This window comes from Podarcis filfolensis (genome assembly GCF_964270895.1).
Source record: "Podarcis filfolensis genome assembly, chromosome: 15".
In the NCBI taxonomy this organism is placed as follows: Eukaryota; Metazoa; Chordata; class Lepidosauria; order Squamata; family Lacertidae; genus Podarcis; species Podarcis filfolensis.
This window is the reverse complement of record NC_139618.1, coordinates 26680515-26705019: the sequence shown is the minus strand read 5'-3', so window position 1 is coordinate 26705019 and position 24505 is coordinate 26680515. Positions and strand designations below refer to the sequence as shown.

Genomic DNA, 24505 nt, shown 5'->3' with positions numbered 1-24505 from the left:
CGCGTGCCCTGGAGAGGTAGGGAAAATGCTGCAAAAGCCCACATCAAGAGCAGTGAGGTTCCTTTTGGGTTTATTGACTTCATAGTACCTCTCTACTTTCCTCCCCAGCACTGACACATTTCTTGTTCTGCAAATTGTTACCCAAAAAAGCCTGTTTCTATTTAGAGGTCCCTCTCCCTGATTAAGTCGGCACTTACGATGCAGGGTAATGAGAGCCTTTCGCTCGGAAGGTGAAAGCACCTGGAATCGCCTCCAGCTGTGCTGCTCTCTTGCTCTGCTCTCTTGGATCCCCTTAAAGGTCTAAGCACGTGTGGTTATACACAGGTGGAAACAGATTTTACGGTGACTCCAGCACAGGCTTCCTCAACCTCGGCCCTCCAGATGTTTTGAGACTACAGTTCCCAGTGTCCCTGACCACTGGTCCTGCTAGCTAGGGATCATGGGAGTTGTAGGCCAAAAGCATCTGGAGGGCCGAGGTTGAGGAAGCCTGCTCCAGCAAGTGCCTGAGCATCTCTTTCTTTGAAGGGTGCATGGGTGGATGTCAGAGAGAAGAGGGATCCTTTTTATGAGACAAAAGGAAGTATTTCATTTTTTTGGACTTGCAGGTGCAAGATGTGGAAACAGCCACTAGATTAGATGGCTTCCTGACAGAATTGGGCAAAGGCACAGAGGACGAGAAGTCTGTCTGTGGCTGTTGGTTGTGAAGAGTAAATGAAACTATCTGCCAGTGAACCCCAAAAACCACAGTGGGAGAGAACTATTTGTTTGGGGTTTTTTATTGTTACATTTCTATCCTGCCTTTCCTCCAAGAAGCTCCAAGAAGGTGGCATAATATGCATAGAATCATAGAACTGTAGAGTTGGAAGAGACCCTGAGGGTCATCTAGCCCAACCCCCCCCCCCCCCCCCCGCAATGCAAAAATCTCAGCAAAAGCATCCATGACAGATGGCCATCCAACCTCTGCTGAAAAACCTCCAAGGAAGGAGAGCTCTTACTGTCAGAAAGTTCTTCCTGATGTTTAGTCAGAGTCTCCTTTCTTTTAACTTGAAGCCATTGGTTTGAGTCCTACCCTCCAGAACAGCAGAAAGCAAGCTTGCTCCATTTCCCATGTGACAGCCCCTTAAAAAAGTTTATTTGGCTATGTCCGAAATAAGAGGAAGAGCAAGTGAGTGGTAGGGGTTCTCCCCCTCTTGATTCCCCCCCCCCATCCTAAAAATAACCCTGTGAGGTAGGTTAGGCTGAGGGGCAGTGTGGGGAATTGAACCCTGACCTCCCAGGTTCTAGTTCAGTGTTCTTCAACTTTGGGTCCACAAGTGCTGTTGTAGCACAACTCCCATCATCTCTAGCCTGCTTAGCCAATGCTCAGGGATGGTTCTAGGAGATCCTTATATTTTGTTGATGTTTTATATGATGATTTCCTAACGACATGGTTCATAAATCCCCTGTGTACTTTCCCTTTTTCATAAGCTAAATACGCATGCCAACCATAACGATTGTTGAATCCTTCTAGATCTAACAAATCACTATCTTTTAATACAATTCACTCTTTTAGCCAATTTAAACAGACAGCATCGTCATATAAATTTTGGCCTGACCTCCAGGTTCTAGTTCACTGTTCTTCAGCTTTGGGTCCACAGGTGCTGTTGTAGTACAACTCCCATCATCTCTAGCCTATTTGATAATGCTCAGGGATGGCTCTCTCTTGCCATCATGCCCTTTTTCTGGGCTTCCCAGAAGCATCGAGTGAGCTGCTGTGGATTGCAGAACTAAATGGACCTTTGATCTGATGCAGTAGGACTCATTCTATGTTCTAAGGGGCCTTAGGTGCAAGATTCTGCAATTGATAGAAACAGGGACTGTGTTGGGAGATGAAAATGGGCACATATAATTTCCATAAGATTCTGCTGTTACTCTAACGTGAAGCTTGTTTCCTTTGAGTGAGCACCCCCCCCCCCAAAAAAAAATTGCTTCTAGAAATTGCCTCTTTCTTTTCACCTGGACTAAATGTGGCAATAGAGTCACAGTTCTGGCATGCGGATGCTGTCCTGTAGCAATCCCCACCCGACATTCAGCCCGATTTGGCTGTTGCAATAGAAACAATTGGCATCTCTCCCTATTCCTTGCAAACGTATTCCTGGAGGGTTCATTTCTGGCACGTAAATGAAGTGTGAATTGCTTCTCGTTTCTTTTCTTTCTTTTTCCTTTAAAGGCAGTGCAGATCCGGTGCTTACCTTGCAATAGTGTGGTGTCGCTAATGAATCGCTAATACAATTTTCGAGATAATTTTATTTCCACCCTCCCCACGTTCTAATGGGCCTCCAAAAAAAGCCAGCGTTTCCTCGCTTTAATCTTCCCTGGGTAATGCAATTTGCACTGACTCATACATTTCAGAACAATCAACTATGCATAAACAAAAGCAAATTGTTTAATAGCACAAAGGTCATTGGGTATTTGTTATTGACGATGTGTAAATATTGGAATGTGGTCGTGGGGCAGATTTACTGCCTCTATGGATACAGGCCATTGAACACCTTTACGTCTCTTGTTCATAGGCTTGTAAGCTCTTTGGCTGACATTTCTCCAGTGGATTTCAAGCAGTGCAAGGGATGAAAGAGGGAATATTATTTCCCCACCTATTTCTTCTGATTGAATATGCGTAGGGGTTGAGTGGGCCATCAGCATGGAAGGTGTCAGTAATCAGGAAGCATGCCTCATGTTCAGATTTCACAAAGATGTATTTCAGGTTAGAAATCCAGACACACCTGGGCAGTCAACAAGCCTACAGAATGGGGTAGAGAATCTCTGGCCTGCTGCACTCTCCCCATTTGTCTGAGCCATGCCCACCTGCCAATCACCTGACATCACACATGATATCAGGACTGGGATGAGCCAAAGGGAGCTTCTGCAGTGCCACCAATCAGCTGGTCATCAGAGCTCCAAGAGCCCTTCATGCAGTGCTTCTGAAGTCCCAGTGATCACCAGGCTTTTAAAGCACCAGCGATCAGCTGATCGGATAGACTTCAAAACACAGCAGGTGGCTCGTTGCAAACCGCATGCAAAAAGCCCTGTGTAATGCTTTGAAGTCGTGACAATCAGCTGTTTGCTGGGGCTTCCAGAGCCCTAAACGTCTGAAACTCTCCCTAAACCAAAGGCCAGCTCTGCCTCTAATGGGCAAAACTAAGAAAGACAATATCCTTAGCTGCTTCCTGCAAAGTTGTGGCATTCCACCTCCTGAGGAGCTACTCCAAAAGTTGGTGTTTGAGGAAACATGGGAAGCTTGGCTTAAGTCAAGTCAAATGTTTGGTCCCTCCAGCTCAGTGTCGTCTACAGCAGCTCTCTGCAGTTTTGGACAGGAGCCTTTCTAGTTATATCGGAAGATGTTGGGGATTAAACTTGGAACTTTGTGTATGCAAAACATGCCCTCAGCCATTGAGCTAAGGTCCCCAAAGGTAGGGCCGGCTCAAGACATTTCAGCACCTGAGGCAAACGCCAAAATGGGGCACCAGGGAAGACAGGATGAGTGAAGACTGGCATAAGAAACAAGGGTGGGGAGAGAAAGATTGACCTTGGGATCTCCTGCCCTGAGCGCTCTGCCGCTTGAAGCAATCAACTCACCTGAACTCTTGAGTGGGCCAGCCCTGCCCAAAGGCCAGAACTGGCCAGGAATATGGGTTGGGTTTCTGAAGAAAGGAAGGAGAACTTTGGGGTGGGTCAGAGACTGGTAGGTTTGCCTGCTGCTGTTTTGGAAGTAAGCCATGCCCCATACCCCAAACTGCTCCTCCTTCCTGTGTTGTTTACCTTCCTGCAAGTCTTCAGCTTCCATGTATTTCCAGATTGCTGTTACATTGTAAAAGTCTTACTGTTGTCGTTAACTAGTCATCAGATGAAAAGAGAGCCAGGGGCTCTTCTCTGCTTTCCTCTCCACTTTCCTGCAAAGAGGCATCTTTAAAGTGATAGTTAATATTTTTAATTTTACTTCTTCAAAATTACCTCCTTCTTGCAGATGGATATTCTGGAAGCACATTAGGAAAAAAAGCATTCTCTTCCCAATTTCAGCTGATGAAATTTAAAAGCCACCATGTGCACATCATAACACTTCTACTTCTTTTTTTTTTAATTTGCCCTTTATTTTATTTTATTTTATCTTAATTTCCTTCCTAACTAGTGCAATCAGGTTTCATTAGTGGAGGCGTACGTTTTTCTAATATGCTTTTCTGATTACTCCTTTTGATAGTTATATCAAAAGTCACTTGTGTTGGTGCATACGATGTAAGGTGTCCCTCTGCTTCTGCAGCCATCTTGCCATTGGCAAACCTTTGTTTGCACCACTCCCCACAAAACCAAACTGAAGTTCCAGTTCGAATGTTGCAGTCTGAATAAACTGTCACAAATTAAGCTTATCTGAATATTTGCTTGTTTCTACATAGGCATGGGAACAGCCAATATGCTGGGTTGGGCCACATGTACATCAAGATTTCTGGGGGTCAGCAGAAAAGTCACTGAATTTGGCTTTGAAATAACCTGCTTTATTTTTTTAAAAAAGCCAGTGAAATGACTGAATAACATTTTCGGTGTTTAGAGGGTGTGACTTCAGCACTTTGCATAATTCCTGGCTTCTCTCCGTGATGACAAAAACAGAACGAATGGTTCAGCTAGTAGAATTTTGAACTGTATTTCTTTGCATGCTTTTAAACACAGCCATTTCTTTAAAGTCTCAGCTGCTGCTTCCTCTGCCCTCCCTTCGTTTACCTTGACAGCCATGAGGTCTAGAAACTTGTGGTGCAGTTTAAGACGAGCTTCTACTCCCAGTTCCATCCAGCCTCGCGTGCTGTGCTGCTGGTGTCTAGACCACTCGCTCAGTCATGGTACAAAATGGAAACAGCTGATGAGAACTCCTCTCTTTCTCTCCCTCCAGGCTCAGACATGGCCGTCTTCTGCCTGCTCTGCGGGAAACGATTCCAGACACAGACCGCCCTGCAGCAGCACATGGAGGTGCATGCCGGAGTGCGCAGCTACATTTGCAGCGAGTGCAACCGCACCTTCCCCAGCCACACAGCCCTCAAGAGGCACCTGCGATCCCATACAGGTAAGCAGACCACAAAAGGGTTGGAGCTTAAACTTAGACTGGCTTGCGGGAACTGCGACAAACTCCCTCAGTGAAGATGGGAGTGAGGCAACATCACTGAGAATGGGGAGATGTATATCCTTCGTTCCTCCTTCCCTGTAACAAACTGTGAATCCAAGAATCCTCTCTGAGTGGCAGGGGATACATTATGGATCCAGTGGCGTAGGGTGGGTTGTCAGCACCCGGGGCAAGGCAAGTAATTTGCGCCCCCTAACCCGTGGATTTGCGCCCCCTAACCCTAACCCCCAGATGTTGCGCCCGGTGCGGCCGGCCCCCCCTGCACCCCCCACACTACGCCACTGTATGGATCTGCAACAAGGACTCCTGGTGTTGGGGGTCCCAGAGCAACTAATTCCCAGTTCTGGGTATAAGGTAAAGTTGAGGCATGTTCGAAACGAAACAGTACTTTATTTAGCAAGCACTCAAAGAGGGATTATACTTGACATTTTCACCAGTAAAGGCACAGTCGTTAGGATCCGTCATAAACACTGTTGGTGGTTTAAACGAGAACTTTACTTAGGATTCCCTGCAACAAAACTATTTCTGTGAAATCCATTGCTCCCAGAAAGGCTATCCACTCTACGCTGCCCATAAAACAATTACTGTTTGGAGATGCTGCTTCTGGGCACCTGCATGATGTTTTTGAGTTTGCAAAGCACCTGTCACCACTTCCAAGCCAACAGATCGTATGCGGGGAAGGAGAAAGGGGTTGGCAGTGCCACTCAATATGTGGAACCTCCTTCTGTGGGTGCCAGGGAAGCCCATGCCAGCTTCTTCCCTTTCAGAAAAGGGTCACTCCAAAACATCTGCCTCCACCCCCTCCCTGCCCTACCAGACTGAGTAATGAGGTGGGGTGGGGGACAACGTCAATTTGGCTTGCATTTAAAGGTGAACCTACCTTTCCAATAGAGATGCAGGTGGTGCTGTGGGTTAAACCACAGAGCCTAGGGCTTGCCTAGGCTTTTACTACCTCTACCTTTACTACCTTTCCAAAACAAGACACGAACCAAAATGCAGCCACACGTTGAAATTTGCACTTTTCTGAATTTTGCAATGTAGTTCTTCAGCCTGGTAATCTGCACAAAATGTGTATACTGGCATAGAGTGTGCATAAAAGCAAATATATCTGGGGAAGCAGGATAACAAAATGCATTGCTTTGCAAGACTGTGTACTTTGCAAAATTGCATACGGAAAAAGAATGTACAGTGGTACCTTGGGTTAAGAACTTAATTCGTTCCGGAGGTCCGTTCTTAACCTGAAACTGTTCTTAACCTGAAGCACCACTTTAGCTAATGGGGCCTCCCGCTGCTGCTGCACTGCCGCCATGCAATTTCTGTTCTCATCCTGAAGCAAAGTTCTTAACCCAAGGTACTATTTCTGAGTAAGCAGAGTCTGTAACCTGAAGCGCATGTAACCCGAGGTACCACTGTATATATTAGAAGGAATTTGCACTAAAATGTTGGTGAAGCGTTTTCATTTTTTTATTATAAAAAATGGAAACTGATGTGGGAATGTGAAGAAATGAATTGAAGACGGGGAAAATGAAATGCTGACAGGTTTGTTGACCCTGAGGTGAGCAGGCAGACCTGGTCGAAACTCAGAGGTCAGGGTGATCAGGCCTTACTTGAAGCCTGCTCCCCCCATCCTACTTGTCAGGAACAGAACAGGAGTGGTCATCGTTGTGTGAGACCCCCCCCATTCAGTTTCTCACCACATCCCTAGTGTGAGGTATTCTTTATTTCCAAGAGGCCTCTGTCCACCATACAGAGAAAGGACCATTTCCTCTCTCAAGCCAAGGATAACTTTTGGATACTCCCTTCCCAGCCTCTTCTCAAAGTTGTAATTTGGGGTGAGGAACCTGTGACCCTTCAGATTGTGCAGCACTCCAGCTTCCATCAACATGGCCGACAGACCAGAGACAATGAGAGTTGGGAGCCCAGCAAGATCTGGCTTTCCTCCTCCCTGAGGCAGTTGATAATTGCTGTACTTCTGCCTCTGGAAATTCGGTTTGTGGGCCAGAAGATGAGAGGTGGGGCTGAGACGTGATCTGTCATATGACCTTAATAAGTGGGCAAGTGATCACAATTCAACTGCTTAAGGTGCTGGATACAGCTCACTAGGCCAACCCCCCCCCCCCGCTCTTAATGGGATTACAACAACCTGTGCTGCATGAGATTGGGATTTAAATTGCAGCAGGAAGTGCTTTTGGAAAGCTGCCTTCGATTGGAGGAGGGCTAATGCTATTAATCCACTGACGTGTGGGCTTTCCCTTCTCCGTTCCTTTAAGTGCCAAATCCCGGGGAAGGATGAAACTTCTGGCTCTGGGAAACAATTCCCGATGCGGCTGAATATAGAGCAATGCTTTAGATATCATCCCTTTTAGAAAACGTCTCTCCTTTCCTCACGCTGCACATTTCTCCTTGTAGTGGCTGGGAATTTGATGTGGGGCTTTAGTCAGGATGGAGCAATGGCCACTAAAACCTTTTGGAAGGAAAAGGCAAATTCATAAAGGACAGGTATCTGAGCAGCAATGCTCTTGGCCAGGATAGCTGAATGGAACCTCCTTGTCCAGGGGGAGTCTACCTGTGAGTGCACCGTGGCACCTCATGTGAACTCTGTCATTTCACCACCCAACACCATCCAGTGTTGGCACAAAGTCCCCTGCTCTCCTCGTATGCTCATGTAGAACCTGCATTCTCAGCCTCTGGGCTGTCGATTTTATTCTCCTTCTGTGCGACGTACAGTTGCACAACGTTAAGATTGCCTCTCCGGCTCTTTCCGAGAGCTTAGCCGATGCTCACGTCACTCGCAGGCTTTCTGCTCTGCCTCATTAATATTCCATCCTCCCCGTCCCCATTTGCTTCCAGGGCTGCGTGTTTAGCATCAGCAGCTGCGTTCAGTACACAGGGCCAACCGAGCTGCTGGCATTGACGGATCCCTGATTTACTTGGCCGGCTGTATAATAAGACCCTTTGCTGCGCCAGCGAGGTGGCCTACAAGCCTCCGGATTGGCCACTCAGCTGGCTCACGAGTGCAGCAGGTAACAATGGAGAGGCCGGGTCACAGGTGCAGCCAAGCGGCCAGAGGGGGCTCTAATTAGTCCCATTTGTCCTGGACTTAATGTCAACCTCATTAAGAGGCCTTGCAAAGTTAATCAACGTGCCATAAATGGGATTTTTCTTGCTGTTATCGTTGTTGTCTGGCAGCTGGTGTGTGTGTGTGTGTGTGTGTGTACAGTACCCCAAATGCAGCTCCAGTTTCCTCCCTCTATATGGCTCCTAAAGCAGGTGTCTTTGGTGTGAGCACTTCAAGTGTGCAGATTTAAGCTCATTTAGCATGTGATTGGCTTTATAATTGAATTTGCTCATACAGGCTCCGGAATTTCAATGCTCTGCTTAGAACAGTTGAGCCTAAGTTGGAGAGAGAGATGGAGAGAGAACTCTCTCTCTCTCTCTCTTTAACTTGATAATAATAATAATAATAATCTCAGAAATCCTCCATAGAATACTGGGAATTGGAAGACGTGACTGCCATCTGATTGCCATCGAAGCTTGCACGTTGCGTCTTCTGAAAAAAAAACACAATAATAATTTGACACAGAGAAGTGTAATCACTCTGACTTTGAGGAGGCTGTTTGTTTGCATGTGGGAATCAGAAAGCATGGATATCAGTAGCATGAGAATCAGAAAGGGCAGCACTGAATGGGAATCCAGGTTCTTTGCCATGGCAGGAGTTTGATAGCACTCTTTCTGGTGTGAAGCATTTAATAGGGTTGTATCCTAATAAGCTCTACTTAGAAAAGACCCACTTAAATCATTATACCTAAGTTACCCATGCCCATTATTTTCTGTGGGTCTCCTCTGAGTAACACAAGCATTTAATACAGCCCATAGTGTTTGTGGGGCCTCAGGCTACCCACCACCACCATGAGGTTGGTTTATATGGTTCAGGGGCTGAAGTTGAGGACTAGTGGCTTGCCCAAAGCAGTCAGGTTCACATTATGCCACACTAGGCTCCAACACAGTCCTAAGGATCATTACCTTTCTTGCTTGGAGCACTTGGAAACCCAGCACTTGTCTCCTCCCCAGTTTGGAGATGGAGAGGGCAACACTGGGGCTAACCTTAACTTCATCCTGGGTGTTCCAGGTAAAGCACAGGGCTAGGGACAAAAGCCCACCTCTTGTGGTCTCGGCAACCACCAAATTATTGTTTGGCACCTGCCAAGGCTGGCCCACAATTTTGTCTCCTAGGGTAGATGAAAGAGGGACCGTGGGCTCAGTGGTAGAGCATGTGGCTTTGCATGCAGAAGGTCCCAGGTTCAGTCCCTAGCGTCTCCAGCTAATTCTGGGAGAGATTTCTGGCCTGAGACCCCGGAGAGCTGCTGCCAGTCAGTGTAAACAATATTGAGTTAGATGGGCCCATTGGTCCAATTCAATATGAGGCAGCTTCTTCTGTTCTTCCCTGTCTCTGGGGGCCCCTTCTGCATAGCCTGCTCCTCTCTGCAGCAGAAGGAATACAAGGTGTGCATGTTGTTAGTACACATCAGGTTGCTGCGTTTTTAAAAGAAAAGATTAACAATATGGGGGGGTGCTGTAATTGAGGGGAAAGGGGGTGGGATGATGCCCACGGAGGGGAGGGCAGAGGGCGGCAGGATGAGGGAGGAGAGAAAAGGAAGAGAGTAAAATATCATTGTAAAGAGGAAGTGGAGGCGGCAGCCTGCAAGTCTATAACAAGAAGGACAATTTATGCTCAGGCACGAGTTTGGTTTGACATGGGGATAATGAAAAAGCGTAGGTCATTGTGGATGACTTAAGCCTTCAGCAGCTGAGGAAAATGTATGAAATGCGAGCGGCATTACACGCTTGGCAGCTCTGCACATCTGCAACGGGACAAGTGAAATACAGTGGGGCCATTCTTTACCATAAACTTGTGGTCGTCGGATCCGCCAAGCCCGGAGAAGATTGTAATTACACTGACAAGACAAATCAGCGATATTTAAATATTCATGAACAAAGTCTTGGGCGATCAATCTATCTTTATTGTCCTTCCGTTCGGCTTCTGTAATAAATATATTTTTTAAAAAAAACTGAATAAAGGAAAAAAGCTAAAAGGAGCTGGAAGACCCTCACCTTTTTTTCCTCCTTGCCTTAAGAAGCAATATGGGGAAAGGGGGGGAGGTGCTGGAGGGGAAGGGGAAGGGGCAATAGATTGGTGAAGCTGATGGCAAAAATCTAGAGATTTTCAGTGCTTGATGCCCTAAAATGCAAATGATATGGGGTATGGTACAGTGGGAATTTTGGCCCCACAAGCCCCAGTGACACAAAGGGGTGGTGTGCAAGGGGAACTAGTTCCCTTGTGCTATTCCCCTCATATCACTGGGCATCTGTAGCCAAACTTACCAGTGAACCATGCCCAATGTATTCTTGTGGTGCCTAATTTGCAAGTGATTTCTTAGGCGGTGAGCTTTCCCCAGCAGAAGAGACTTGCCTCAAAACAGACCAATTGTTCCCCAAAGTCTATACACACACACACACAGTTCATGTTGGCTCTGGATTGTTGACCAAGATAGGAAGAGATCGACAAGCAAAAGGAGATTGTCTAAGCATGCCTTGACTGTTTCTTGAGATAGCGTCTGTCTTTTCTTTCCAATTCATATGTGAATCGCACCAACCCACCCCTCAGTTCCTGTGCCCCAAACCAGAAGTGTCAGGAACACACATGTTTTCTTAATTGTATGCCCTTTTTCGTCATGGCCTATGGTTACAGACAATTAAAAGTCTGTTTGATTGGAAATGTATGTACATTGATAAGTACTCACTTAATTGTGGGTTAACCCACTTGATTGGCCCAGAGTACAGTGGCACATTGGAAGCAGATGGCATGAGTGAGTCTTCTTCCAAAAATAGGGGCTGAGAGAGAGAGAGAGAGAGAGAGAGAGAAGAAAGGGAACCAGCTTCTAAAAAATACTGAGTAAGGCAAAATCTGCGTAGGGAGTTGCCATCCTGAGTGAAAATCTTTCCTGAGCATCAGCCTAGGGATCCATTAGCCCATGGGTAGCGAGCATTGTGCCTCCAAAATGCTGGACCACAATTCCCATCAGCCAGAATGGCCAGGGATTATGCAAGTTGTAGTCTAACAATATCTGGAGAGAGCTACATTGGCTACCCGTGCATTGGACAGAGTCGTGTTACAAGACCCAACCTCTTGATCAAGTTGCTGGCTCTGTCATTTCATAGATGGGGCCATGCAGCTGAGTGGGACTTGGACTTTTCCAAGCCATCAGCAGGAAGCTGTGGCGAATCAGATGGGAACAGATTCCCAGATCCTGGCAGATCTGTTGAAAGGAGGTGGGGGTAAATTCCATTAAAAAAATCAATAAATGCTCCAGGGAATAATGATGTTTGAAACTGACATGTACAGGAGGGCAAATTTGTAGCATCCCAAGTGCATCCAGGGGGAGAAGGGGTGTTTCACCACAAGATTATACTCTCTGGAAAGGACTCACTCGGGAGGTAGTGGACTCTCCTTCCTTGGAGGTTTTTAAGCAGACATTGGGTGGCCATCTGTCATAGGTGCTTTAGTTGAGATTCCTGCATTGCAGGGAGTTGGACTAGATCAATGTTTCCTAAACTTGGGTCTCCAGCTGTTTTGGACTACAGTTCCCATCATCCCTGACCACTGGTCTTGCCTAGCTAAGGATGATGGGAGTTGTAGTCCAAAAACAGCTGGATACCCAAGTTTGGGAAACACTGGACTAGATGACCCTTAGGGTCCCTTCCAACTCTGCAATTCTATGATTCTTCTACTTGAGTGTCATTTAGGTCTGCTAGATCAGCCTCACCAACCTGGTGTCCTCCAGAAGCTTTTGACTACAGCTCCCAAACTGGCTGGGGGCTGGTGGGAATTGTGATCCAAAACATCTGGAGGGCACGAGGTTAGAGAAGGCTGTGCCCAGACCGTCAATACCTGCACACACACACACACACACACACACACACACACACACCATGTCCTCTTTTTGCACAGTGAACATCACATCACCATCTTGGTCTTCTTTAATGACTCACAAGATAACACACAGTTGTCCTTCATCCCAATGATTTGTGTAGTTGGTTTCCCCATCTTGGTGCCGAGCAAACTATGGCTCCTTTGAGAAGGACTGCCTGATATGAGTTTTCATGCAGATGTTCCTAAACCACCTCCTAGCAAGAAACAGAGAATTGTTGTAGAGGAACAGAACATGCCTCTTCCATCACCTTCCTTGGTCTCATTCTCGTTAGCAGCATGCTGGGATGGGGGGTGACCTCTCCCTAATGGGGTCCCTTCCTCTCTACAGCACAGCAGCCCTCTCCGTCAGCTGCGCCTCGCTCTACTAAGCGCTCCAAGCCCCTTTTCTGGATTTGCTTCTCAGGCTGGAAAGTTGCCTGCCTTGTTAGCACCTGCCTCTCCTGAGCCAGGATCTCAAACTTCCCAAGGGCACCGAATCCAAAGTCAAGAAAGGCTGTGACTAGATACAGCAGCCCCAGCCCCTCAGCTGAGAAGCTGCTAATTCCCACGAAGGATGGCAGACAGAAAGAGCAAAGGAGCCATCACACAGCTGCCATTTTGAAACGCTAATTGAGGCACACAGATTTCCACCCATTCAGAATCTTCTTTTGTCTCACCCCCATGTACGCGCCTTTCAACCTGCTGTGACCCCTAGCCCTGGCCAAAAGCCAGGACTCTGACACACAGAGAGAGAGAGAGAGAACAGCTGAATCTGGAAGGCCAACCGTGGAAGAATGGTTGTTCTAAGCTGGATCCTGTCATCAAGAAGCCCCCTGAGTCAGATCCCTGCTCTGCCACAACCTTTGAATGTTGGACAGGTATCTGAAGAGGGTGCTGGCTGTACACCTGTAGTCTTTTCCATGTGATGTGGTGAGGGGCAGTTGCTCAGGACTCCTGATCATATGGAGCAGACTATACAAGTGTAGCCACCTCTCTCTTCAGACCTAATTGCCTAATATATGGATGTCAAGAGTGGAGTTGGAGTCTTGCTTCCCTTCCACACAGTTCGCACCTAAAGGAGGCTCTTCTCTTTTTTTAATAATATTTTTTTTTATTTGGTTTTACGTATTTAAGTTTACAATCATACCACAACACATCCAAAGTTACAAGATTCTCCCGAATCTCTGGTCTGTCCACCTTCCCCTCCCTGGGTTCTGTTATTAAACCTTTCCTACTGCATCTTTGTTTAAATAATCCAAGTTTTTTGTAACTCCATTGTATCCATAGTTCTCGCTACATTACAAGTGTTACTGCAGTCCTGATAATGTTTTCAACTGCTTACAGTGGTCTTTAAGGTAAATTGTAATTTCCCCCCCATTCCTTATTAAAATGTTGGTCTTCCTGGTTCCTGAGCTTTCCGGTCAGCTTTGCCATTTCAGCATAGTCCAACAGCTTCATTTGCCATTCTTCTCTGGTGGGGACTTTATCTTCTTTCCATGAAGGAGACTCTTCTTGACAGAGCAAGAAGTCTGCTTGGTGCTATCCAAGGTGCTGGAAGTCCAGCTCAACACTACCTGCTGGACTAAGCCAGATGTCTCTTGTACACTATGGGCTCTAGCTGGGGTCAGGACAAGGAATGACCCCTGGGCCCCCTTTTGCTTCTATTGACTTATATCCAGCTTGTGCCTTCCCCCACTAACAGTCCCCATCTGGTTGTAGGTGACCACCCATACGAGTGCGAGTTTTGTGGCAGCTGCTTCCGGGACGAGAGCACTCTGAAGGGCCACAAGCGCATCCACACTGGAGAGAAGCCCTATGAATGCAACGGCTGTGGCAAGAAGTTCAGCCTCAAGCATCAGCTGGAGACCCACTACAGGGTCCACACAGGTAAGGAAAAGGATTCAGCCGTGGATCTCAGGCTTTCCATGCAGAAGATGCCAGTTCACTGCTCGGCATCTCAGGAGCTCAGGCAGCAGCAGAGCTGGAAAAGAATGTGGAGAGTGGCTGTCAGTCAGAGCAGGAAATACTGAGAGAGTAGGAGCAAGAATCTGGCAACTCCATATACAGTATGCATGGATGGTGCTGTTGCTCAGCTGTCGGGCACATGCATTGCAAGGAGGTCCTTAGCTCAATCCCTGGCATCTCCAGTGCAAAGAATTTCCAGCAACTGAGCTTTGAGTCTTTCTACCTAACAGAATTACTGCCAGATGCAACAAATAGTACTGAGCTAGGTGGATCAGAATAAGTACTGAGCTAGGTGGACCAATATAACGTTCCAAATCCACACTCTCATTGGGCTCTGCAACCTTTTCCTAATATCACCCTGCTAGCCGTTGCAAGCTATATTTAGCAAACCACTTAGAAGCTAATTTCGGCATTGAGCAGTCAATAATAATAATAATAATAATAATACAGAACAGCCCCAGATACATAGGAGATGACATTCTACTGGGGATGGGGGTGACAAAGAGTGACTGGTAACCCCTGACCCAAAAGCAGACTCCTGAGAGAGGTACCAGCAGCCAGCTCAGTGTTCTCTCCCTCCATTTGCACTGAACAGGTATGGGTGTCGTGGCAGGAAGGGGATGGGGAAAGCAGCAGAGTGAAAGTGACCTATTGTCATTCCAAAAAGTGAGGTGTATGCACAATGCTGGCTCCCTTGCTTTTCTTGATCTGCGATTTCTGAATGGCACTCCTTGGATTCCTTTGGAAGTTGAGCAGGTGTCCTCAAGGAGAAGGTTCAAGCTTCCTGGAAAGGCAGCTCATCCATGCCACTTCTAAATGCCCCCCCCCCCCCAGAATTTAATAGGGAACAGAAGCAATGTGTCAAACACCCTCCCCCTGTAAGGTCTCACACAGGCTCAAGATGAGCTGAGACACATGCCCTCGGCTCCAGAACCTTTGCAACTCACATGTGCTCCATAAGAGACATTCAGGGGTGCCATCAGAAGGAGGGTGAAGAAAGGAAGCTGAAAACGACTTCTCTGTGCGATCATTTGTGAAAGCTGAGTTCTAGAGCATCTGCTTTGTATGCAGAAGGTCCCAGGTTCAATCCCTTGCATCTCTAAGTAGGGTTGGGAAAGACACTTTTGAAACCCTACAGAGCCACTGTCCATCTGAGTAGACTGAACTAGATGGTCTGATTCAATATGGCAGATTCCTATATTCCTATTTCTGCCTTCATGGTTGCAGCAGAAGGCAGCCCTCTATATAGGCAGCCGTGAGGACAATTTTCCCTATTTCATCCACCTCTTCCCCATGCTTTTGTTGCTGAATGTGGGATTCCCCACTTTTTTGAATATAAGACAGAAGATTTCTTGTGTACCGTGGAACCCAGATCTCTCACTGCCAGCTAGTGAATTGCTGAGTGCTTCAGCAGCCCACAACTAATATAAATAGCAGGTCAATATTTAGATCACTTTTGCTGTTCATTACTTCATTATTCGCTCTGTCTGTGCACAGAGCAGGTATCAATATTGAGAAGACTGAGGCAGTTAATTACTGCGTCGAAAGGAGCCCCCTTTGGCTTTCGATCGGGGCTGCCGTGGACAGTATCGAAACATATCTCTCCGGGAAAGACCGAGTAATTCTGCTGTAAAGGTGATGGTCATCTGCATGGTAACTTGAGCCCTTTGCAAAGATGAAATAAGCCCATAGCCAGTCAACAAAATACTTGCGGGCTTACAGTACTCTTCCCCCCTCCTTTTTTATTTTTTATTTTTATTTTTTTGCATTTAGCCATGGCTCTCTGTGTGCTGTGATCTCACAGGAACACAGAAAAAGTTAAAAATGAGGTATTGGACACAATACAGTTCCCTAGGGAGGATCTCTGCTGCCTTTTTAAAAAGCTTCCAGTGCTTATTGCAATTCTGAAATCTCAAAAGTCTGGGCATAGCTCTTTCCCATGACTTGCAAAGAATGAATTATGCAATAACAACAACAAAATAGCTCAAATTTTATTTGACCAGGCTGAGGAATTCAACCTTGCTTTCTGAAGAATGATTAGGCTCCCCGGCACAAAATGTTGGATTTAAGTACACTTTAAGTACAGTGTACTCAGCCTTGCTTAGACTACAACATGAGAGAGACCAGGGTTCAAATCTCCCCCCCACCCATGAAACTTAGTGGGTGACGTCAGACCAGTCACTCACTCTCAAATCAGCCTACCTGACAGGGCTGTTCTGAGGATAAAATGGTGGGGAGGAAAACTATGTACCCCAACTTAAGCTCCTTGGAGCAAATGTGGAATATAAATGTAAGTAATTAAGTAAATGAATAAATACATAAATGCTGATCTTTTTAATGGTGGCTGAGGGGTTTTGTAGGGTCCTTTCTTTCATTCAAAAACACATCTCTTGGATATCTGCACCCTGCAGCCTCCCTGGATGCCCATGTTTCATTCAAAGCCCAGTGTAAACCTCCTCCCTTGGGGTTTTTTCAAATCAGGAAGCATGGGCAGCCATGGAGGCTGCAGAGCACTGGAGAAATGTTTCCTGGGAATCAAAAACACACCGCCCTTGGCCACCTTGTTCGAAACCCACCAGAACCCCCAAGGAATTCTCAAGAGTCTTGAGGATGGGGCATAACGATGGAAACCTCTTTCACAGGGGATCAAAACCCCTTAAGAAACAGAAGGGTTGGTTTTTGGCTTAGGCGCCACCCAGAGCTGTCATTTTCCCCAAATCAGTGACTTTCCCCTTGCCCCCCGCCTTGTTTCTCTAATTGCAGGTGAGAAGCCCTTTGAGTGCAAGCTCTGCCACCAGCGGTCCCGAGACTACTCTGCCATGATCAAGCACCTCAGGACCCACAACGGAGCCTCCCCATATCAGTGCACAATCTGCCTGGAGTACTGCCCAAGTCTTTCTGCCATGCAGAAGCACATGAAAGGCCACAAGCCGGAAGAGATCCCCACCGACTGGAGGATAGAGAAGACCTATCTGTACCTTTGCTATGTCTAACAGGACAAGAGGAGGGATGGAGGGATGGAGCTGGGAAGGACTGGGCAAAACCAACCACCCCCCTAAGTGGTCTCTGGCCTCCCTTCTCTCCTTTTCCCTTCTTCTTTTTCTCTCCCCAATCCCACCCCACCCCACCTGGTTCTGTCTCTGTCCAACTAGGATTTGCCGGCAACCTCCTTCCTAGCTCATGAGGGTCCTTGTTGCAATTGCAGTGGGAGTAAGAGAAGGAGGAGGGAAACTCTTTGGAGTTCCCTGGCCAAAACCCATAAGAGGCTAACAACAACAACAACAAAAAGCCCACCCCTCTCTCAGCCCAGCCCTAGCCATGTCTTCAGTTGCCTCATGCGTGTCTCTGTCTCTCCATGCTCATAAAGGGCCTTAGGAGGGGTTTGGTTTAGCCTCTTCTACTCCTTAGTGGGGCTGTTGCATTTTACCAAGGCCTCATTCATGTTGTAAACTGAAACCAAGTCCTCACTCCTGCGTTGCCGTCCTGATTTCCCCCAAGGAACCTTGGGAACTGCAGTCTTACGAGGCCTCTGAGGATTCTCTGTTAGGTATATTGTGACCTCGTTTAGATGCAGATCCCTAGCAGCCCACAATCCTTGGGGAGAAGGACACCAGTCGGGACAGGCTTCAGTTTACAGTGTCAACATTCCCTGGAAGCTGCTCTTCATCTGCTTTCCCCGTCCCATCCCTTTGGCAGGTGGCTCAACCTCCCAGTCCATTCTCTTTGGAGCAGGAGTGTTGCCAGAGGTTGAGGGGGCACCAATGAAGTGGTGTGGGATTGGAGAGGTGTGCCACAGAAGGTGCTGGGGTGAAAGTTTCAGATGGTGTGTGGAGCATTGTACCCTGCTTTCCTCAGTCTTGAGGGTCTTGCAGGGCAGAAGGGGTGGGAGTGCTGAATGTTTGTGTCTGGCCTTAGCCAAGGGGGAGGGTAGGACTGTTCTTACTATGCTCTCTGGAGTGGGGAGTGGGTAGGGCAATGGAAGTGCTGAGATGCCTGCAAATCACATTGTCACTATTTCCCCTATAGACACCCCTCCCTGTGCTTCCATTTTGGGCCTATCATTTGCATCATGGCTGTGCTCCTGATTTTCCCACAGAGCATGGCCAAGGTCAAGTTGAGTTTACAAGAGCACACAACTCACCTGTAGACCATCCCTTCTAGGTCACAATGCTTTCTCCTGACCAAAGACCATTCTATGCATTCTTTTAAATTTAATTTAATGTTTTCTTTTGAGTGGGAGTGGGAGAGGGGTTCGGGTGAGAGAAACCAGTTAGGGACAGCATAACTTTGCACATTTCTTAATATGAGTGGTCAGCCTTCTCAGAGGAGCCGGGGTGTGGGGAGGACAGTTGTTTTTCAGCTCCTTTCAGAAGAGGCTGGTGGGAGACGCAATGGCTTCCAGGAACAAGCACTCTGATCTGACGATCTGACGACCCTGGAATTTGGGAGAGGGATCTGATGTACAGAGAGTTTCCCCATTTACTTCCATGAAGGGACAAGGTCCATGCACACATTCCTTTGTGAACATGGTAGCAGCCCCATCATTGAACTAAAAGATGAGACTGGCATTTGCATTATTGGTGGGCATGAGGAAGCCTAGGGCCGTAGTAGCTATCCAGCCATAATACCAATTCTTAGCAATGGGGCACTCTGCGTTTGCAGAGTCTTGCCTTCCATAGCCAATAATAGTGCCCAGTTGCCATGCATAGTTTACTCAATTGGGATTGCAGTTTGCTTCAATGTCCAAGGGGACTTCATGGGGTCATGTGCATGAGTCACCCCTCTTAGGGCTGAATGGGCATCAAAGGCACATGCTTCCCAACCCACCAGTGCCAACCTTCATACTATCTGCACAAAAGTTGGGGAGGAACTGCTGGCCCAGCGAGGCAAGTGCAGTCTGCCTACAGCAACCACGGAGGCACTTTGCATTCTTACTACAGCAGGTCAACAGAGAGATAACCTATCCTCAGTGGCATAGCGTGGAGGGGCAGGGGGTTGTGGCCACAGGTGCGAATTTCTGAGGGTGTGCAACCAGGTTCCCCCACAACAGGCTCCTTCATAGAAGCTGGAGCTGCAGGGAGACAATCCATTCCCAAGTCAGGCCTTTGGGGCTGGGGCAGTGCTGGTGCCTTCTTCACCTCTTGGCCAACGAAGGGACGCCCAAGAGCATCCCTCCTCTGGGCCAACCAAGAGGGAAAGAGTAGAGGGCAGTGGTGCCACCCATCAAGGAGGGCGGGAGGAAGAGAAAGGCAGGAAAGCACTGACGGAGCCACGTGTATCGTCCACAACACCTTGCTGCAAGGGCAGGAGAGTGAGGAGACACAGCTTCGTGTTTCTCTGCCTTATCCCTGCTCCCAGGTTGGAGCTAGTTTGCAAGGAGAGACTCCCTTGATTAGATGCTGGATGGTGAAGGGACTGACCGCTGCCCAGTCCACTAGGGGAGTGAAACACTTGCTTATCCTGCCCTGGGCACCGGCAACCCATGCTACACCCTTGCCTACAGTTTGGTCAAGCCAAACGGTGAAAGGCACAGATTGAGCCTCTATCTCTTGTGGAATTTGGGAGGGAAATGTTGACTGTAAGCAATGTGCGTGTGTGTCTTCTGGTAGGGTTCAACCCCCCTTCCTGAATCCCCCCCCCCCCAGTGAGGACTTTGCCTGGAGTTACATTAGCTGCCTAGAGGGGTGGGCCAACTGGTTGTCATCCATGGGAAGAACTTGTCCTATGAGTTGCCTGCCACCTTTTTAGAGCAGGGAGCGGGGAGCCTACAGCTTTCCAGATGTTGCTGGGCTACAGCTCCCAGCATGGCCAATTGCAAAGGATGATGGGTACTGTAGTTCAGCAGTATCTGAAAGTTTGTCTTGGGGTGCTACGCCCCTCCCTCTCCCATATCTCATACCTCCTGCTACAATCAGGGCAGCGATCTTGAATTCTTCCTTGTCCCTCTTGACAAGGTGCCCTAAGTACAAGTGAGGCCCACTTCCTTCTTCTGTCCACCCCCCCCCACCCAGGTGATGGCTTTTGAAACATGCCCGCCCCCACCCCACCAATCCTCCTGCCCAGTCCTCTGTCTCTGAAGGAGTCGAATGGGAAAGGGTTGTTGTTTATGCTTTCCTTTGTTTTTGCTTTCTTAATTTTACGTTACGTTTAATGATTTCTGCATTTAGCACATTGTACTTGAAATTACCTCAGTTTCTTGTGACCTCATGAGCTTGTTTGCATTGGCTTTTTTGTGGGGGAGGGGGGAGAGAAGTGTTTTAGGTTGAGTGCTGAAAGGGCTGCATCACGGCGCCTGCAGAGAGAGTATTTGCGTGATGCGCCAAAGTGCCACAGCACAGCCACAAAAGCGCCGTGGCAGTCGGTTCCCACGTCAGCCTTATTTTTATTTTATCATGTATTATTATTACCAAAATTGGTGTTTTGTTTTAATGGCCTGCCTGATGGAAAGTGGGTCGTATTATCTTGAAAGCTACCTCTTTTAAACTGGGGAGGGGGTGTTGGTGAGAGGGGTTTTTTTCGCAGTAAGGGAAGCACATTTTTTGCAATATTTGTGTTTTTTTGTTAAGTTTTTTCTTTTCTTTTCGCTTTGTGATGTTCATTTCAATTTTCATCTCATGCTTTATATTTTGCCAGTGTAAATTTTTATTCTGTAATTTAGCTTCATTTTATATATGGGGGAAAGAAAGTTTTAGGGGAGCCTTGCATAGATGGAAGAAAAGGGAATTTTAACGGAGTGTCTCTGTACTGCTGTCCACCCCCCCCCCTACCCCTGCTCCTCTGATCTTGTCTCAACTGTTGGTTAAATACTGAAGGCCTTAAAATGGGGTGGGGGGAGGGAAGGAGGGAGGGGGAGGAATAAGAGGAGAGAGAATATGTGTCATTGTAACAGTTGAGAGAGTTTTGACAGTTTAGTGGAAAAGTTAGCGATTTGGTAAAGGAAGAAAAACGAACAGTTAAACTTGAATATGTGAATAGCTAAGTAGAGTTTTGTTTATAATGTGAAAAAAATATGACGTCATTTAAGGCAGACCCTTTAAAGAGAAATATGCAGTAAGCGTACCAATGTCACATTTTGCCAGAGATGGCCATAAGGTTGTGTCTATGTGCTCCCGACATTATTGGGCTATTGATGGTGTTCTTGTTGTTTTCTTGATTTAAAAAAAAAAGGTTGCTCATTTGAGGAGCCTTTGCCCTTCCGCCCCACCCGCCCACCAAGCTGAAAGTGTTGGACTGATGACATTATTTGCAGAGTGTAATATTTTTGTAACATTTGTTAGTCCCTGTGTCAGTTTTAAGCAGGATGATGTTCTCTCTCTGACCCCTCTCCTTTTGTAATGTGAACAGGAATCTGTATGCCTGCCTGCGTGTGTGTGTGTGTGTGTGTAAGCCCTAGTATTAAATAATAGCAGTATTGTTGTAATCTAGCATCACATAGGATGGTACTAAATCAGGGTGAAATCGCAGCTTCCTAAGCGCACTTTGGGAAACGCAATTTAACCTCCTGGTCAACCTCTGTGTGGGCCTTTCCTGCATCCAGAAATGTGGCCTTGAGGTAGGCAGGGAGGCGGCGGTGTTCCTTGCAGTTTCCGATGGAGGCATCCTTACCGGAAATGCACGTTTTCACTGCAACTGCCCTTCCCTCTTCTGCAGGAAGATGCCATTTTCCTCTGAATGTTTGGTTGTTTGCAAGGCGTCTGCTACACTATGAATGTCGATGGGAATGTGGGCGAAGTTGTTTTTGATCAGTGAACACAACACAATCCAGAAAATTGCCAGGTTGGGGGGGGGATGGGGAAGCATGTTGTTGACTTGATCTAAAAGTTAGGATCGCACAAGACAGATCTGAATTTAGAAGGGAAAGGGATTCCCCAACTTTAAAGCACCAGCAGTTTTTGCGAGGTGCTCTGTAGAGTGGCCTGATCGCTTTGTTCCATTTGCCACGCAAATAACCCCCACTTAAACTGCCATTTTTTCAGCACACTTTTATGGTACTCTGGGTTACAAATGCCTTACATAATTTTCCTTCAAACTTTGCCCACCCGCCGTATGGAAATTCACAATTCTGGCTGTCCTGCGTAACACTTTTTATTTTTTGCAAGTATATTGCTTTGGGAATAAACTTTAAAAAAAAATGGAAAGCATTTTCAGATGCATTGTATACATACATGTGCGAGTGTGCATTTTCTGCATGTCTGCGTGAGAAAGAAAAAGAAATAACTTTTTTTCTTTTGTATTGTTTTTGCTGCTTTGTGGCGGAGGGAGCAAGACAGGCACTGATTTAGTACACAACTTTGGGAAGATGGCTTGTTTTATCTTTGTGCCTAGTAAAAAAAAAAGGATAGGATTTTGTTTCACATTTAAAAGAGGGGGAAATTGCTGCAATGCCTGCTCAGTTATTTGGTACCCTGGGGAAATGGGTTGGACTTTGTTGCAAAGGGGATGTCATGGTATGCTCTACCATCCTTTATTTGAGATTTTTTTCCCCTCATATGCCCCTTTCCCCCCGCTTCCAAACTCCTGGCTTCCTGTAGGTTTCAGCGCTTTAAAAAACCCTGAAGTTGCTTCTTCTTGTTCCAGAATGCCACCATTCTCAGTTGTACTAATAGAGGCAACAATTTGTCAGCCACCTTTCCCATTAGTGTTCACTCTAATTGTTCTACAAATCTTCTGCCACACCCACCCACCCAGCAGCCCCTTCCCCCTGAAAGCTTGCTCTTCTGTTGTGGTGTGAGGTTCTCTCGCTCAGTCGCCCACCATCGTAAGCTGCAGGGTGGGGACAGAGAGAGAATCTGAGGGCTCATCCATACTGCCATTCAGTGTGGACAGGAAACGCGTCATGTGCTTCCATTCCTTCTCTCTTGCCCCATATGATGTTCTCCTCCAAACTGCTGCCTTCCCACCTTCTCCCCTCCCTCGATCTGGATTTTCCCACACAACGACAGGAGATAGGTATGACAGAACCTGGACTGAGGGAGAGCAAAGTGTTGGAAGTTGGTGATTTGGAGGAGAGCATCATGTGGGCAATGGATAATTAATGGAGGCAGAGGAAGCTTACCGTCCATATTCAACAAGAGTCTGGATGAGTCTCCTGATCTTGCCTGGGCCTGGAGAACTTTCTCACCCGCATTTGCTCCCCCTGCTGCCATGACATCCCTGGGCACCCTAGGGTGCCAATATCTGGGCGTGTGTCTTGGTGTTTGTTTTACATAGTGTTAAAAGTATGCATGATCTTTTGAGGCTAAGAAGCCATGCTATGTCTCCATGACGTTTTATGTTCATAAAATATATATATATATAAATATATATTATAGCACTGAGGACCAATTGTTGTCCTTCTGGACCAAGCAAATTTAAAAGCTTATTATTAATTTTTGTTGGTTTGTTTTTGTTTTTGTTTTATTTTTTTGCTTGTCTCTTAACGTTGTGACAGCACAAGTGCCAGTTTGATTGCTTCGTATTAAAAAATGAATAAATAGTGTTTTTAATTGCTGTCCTGGCTCTGTCTACCTCAGCACCTCCTGTTAGCCTAACGTTAGAAGGTGCCCATTTGTTTTTGTTTTTTTTAATTGTTGTTGCTGTTGTTATGTTTCGATTTGGGGTTTCCCACCCCCAACCCTTCCTCCATTGTGTATTTTTTTTCCTCTGTACAAAATATTCTTCCATTTGTTCCTTTGCAGTGCTGCTTGTGAGTCTCGTTATGTGTTCCTCTAGAGTCACAGACACATTTAGCTTAAAGATAACACACACAAACACACACACACCATAAATCAGATTCCCTCCCCCACCCTGATTAAAAAGTTGTGATGTCCCCCCCCCCGACCCACTAGTTGCCGCTGTCTGCCTCTGCATCTGTCCTTCTGTGTTGGGTGCAGGTGTGGTCCTTTGTAAAATCTTCAGTGTTTCTGGCGAGGAAAAAAAAAATTAAGAAAAGGTTTAAAAAAAATTAAAGAATTTACTGCTGCAGGTTTTTTTCTCTCTCCATTTGTCACTAAGTGAAGTTTGTGCCTTCTATAGCAAAGAGAATATTTTTTACATCCTACTAACAGTAGATTTTTTTGTAGTGGACATTTTTTGTATTTTTATTTATAAGTCTCATAAGGAAAATAGCAATGTTCAGTTGTATACCTTGAATCTGCAGTTAGGAAAAAAAAAACCAATAAAGTTAATTCAGTCGTTGATACCTGTTGCCTCTGTGTTTCCTTTGGCTCCCTGCATTTTTATTTTTATTTTATTTTATTCCTACTGCTGGGGTGGCAGGATTGGTTACATATGATGAACTCACTTGCCTCATTCCAAATGTCCTCTCCCACCCCACGCACTCTGGCAATGCCTTCAAATAATAGAATTGTAGACTTGGAAGGATCCCCCGAAGAATCATCTAGTCCAACCCCTTGCAGTACAAGAATCACAACTAAAGCATCCATGAT

At 46.6% G+C, this 24505-nt stretch overlaps 1 protein-coding gene across 4 annotated transcripts in view; it reads left to right on the top strand.

Annotated features, from left to right (window-relative positions):
* ZBTB16 (zinc finger and BTB domain containing 16) overlaps positions 1–24256 on the top strand; it is a 192958-nt gene extending 168702 nt beyond the window's left edge. For all 4 annotated transcript variants that reach the window (XM_083588615.1, XM_083588616.1, XM_083588617.1 and 1 more), the window contains exons 5-7: positions 4916–5086; positions 13833–14000; positions 16842–24256. In XM_083588615.1, coding sequence (XP_083444741.1) covers positions 4916–5086; positions 13833–14000; positions 16842–17071 — 569 coding nt within the window. In that variant the 3' untranslated portion in view covers positions 17072–24256. The remainder of the gene's footprint in view (positions 1–4915; positions 5087–13832; positions 14001–16841) is intronic.
* Positions 24257–24505: the final 249 nt, after the last annotated feature.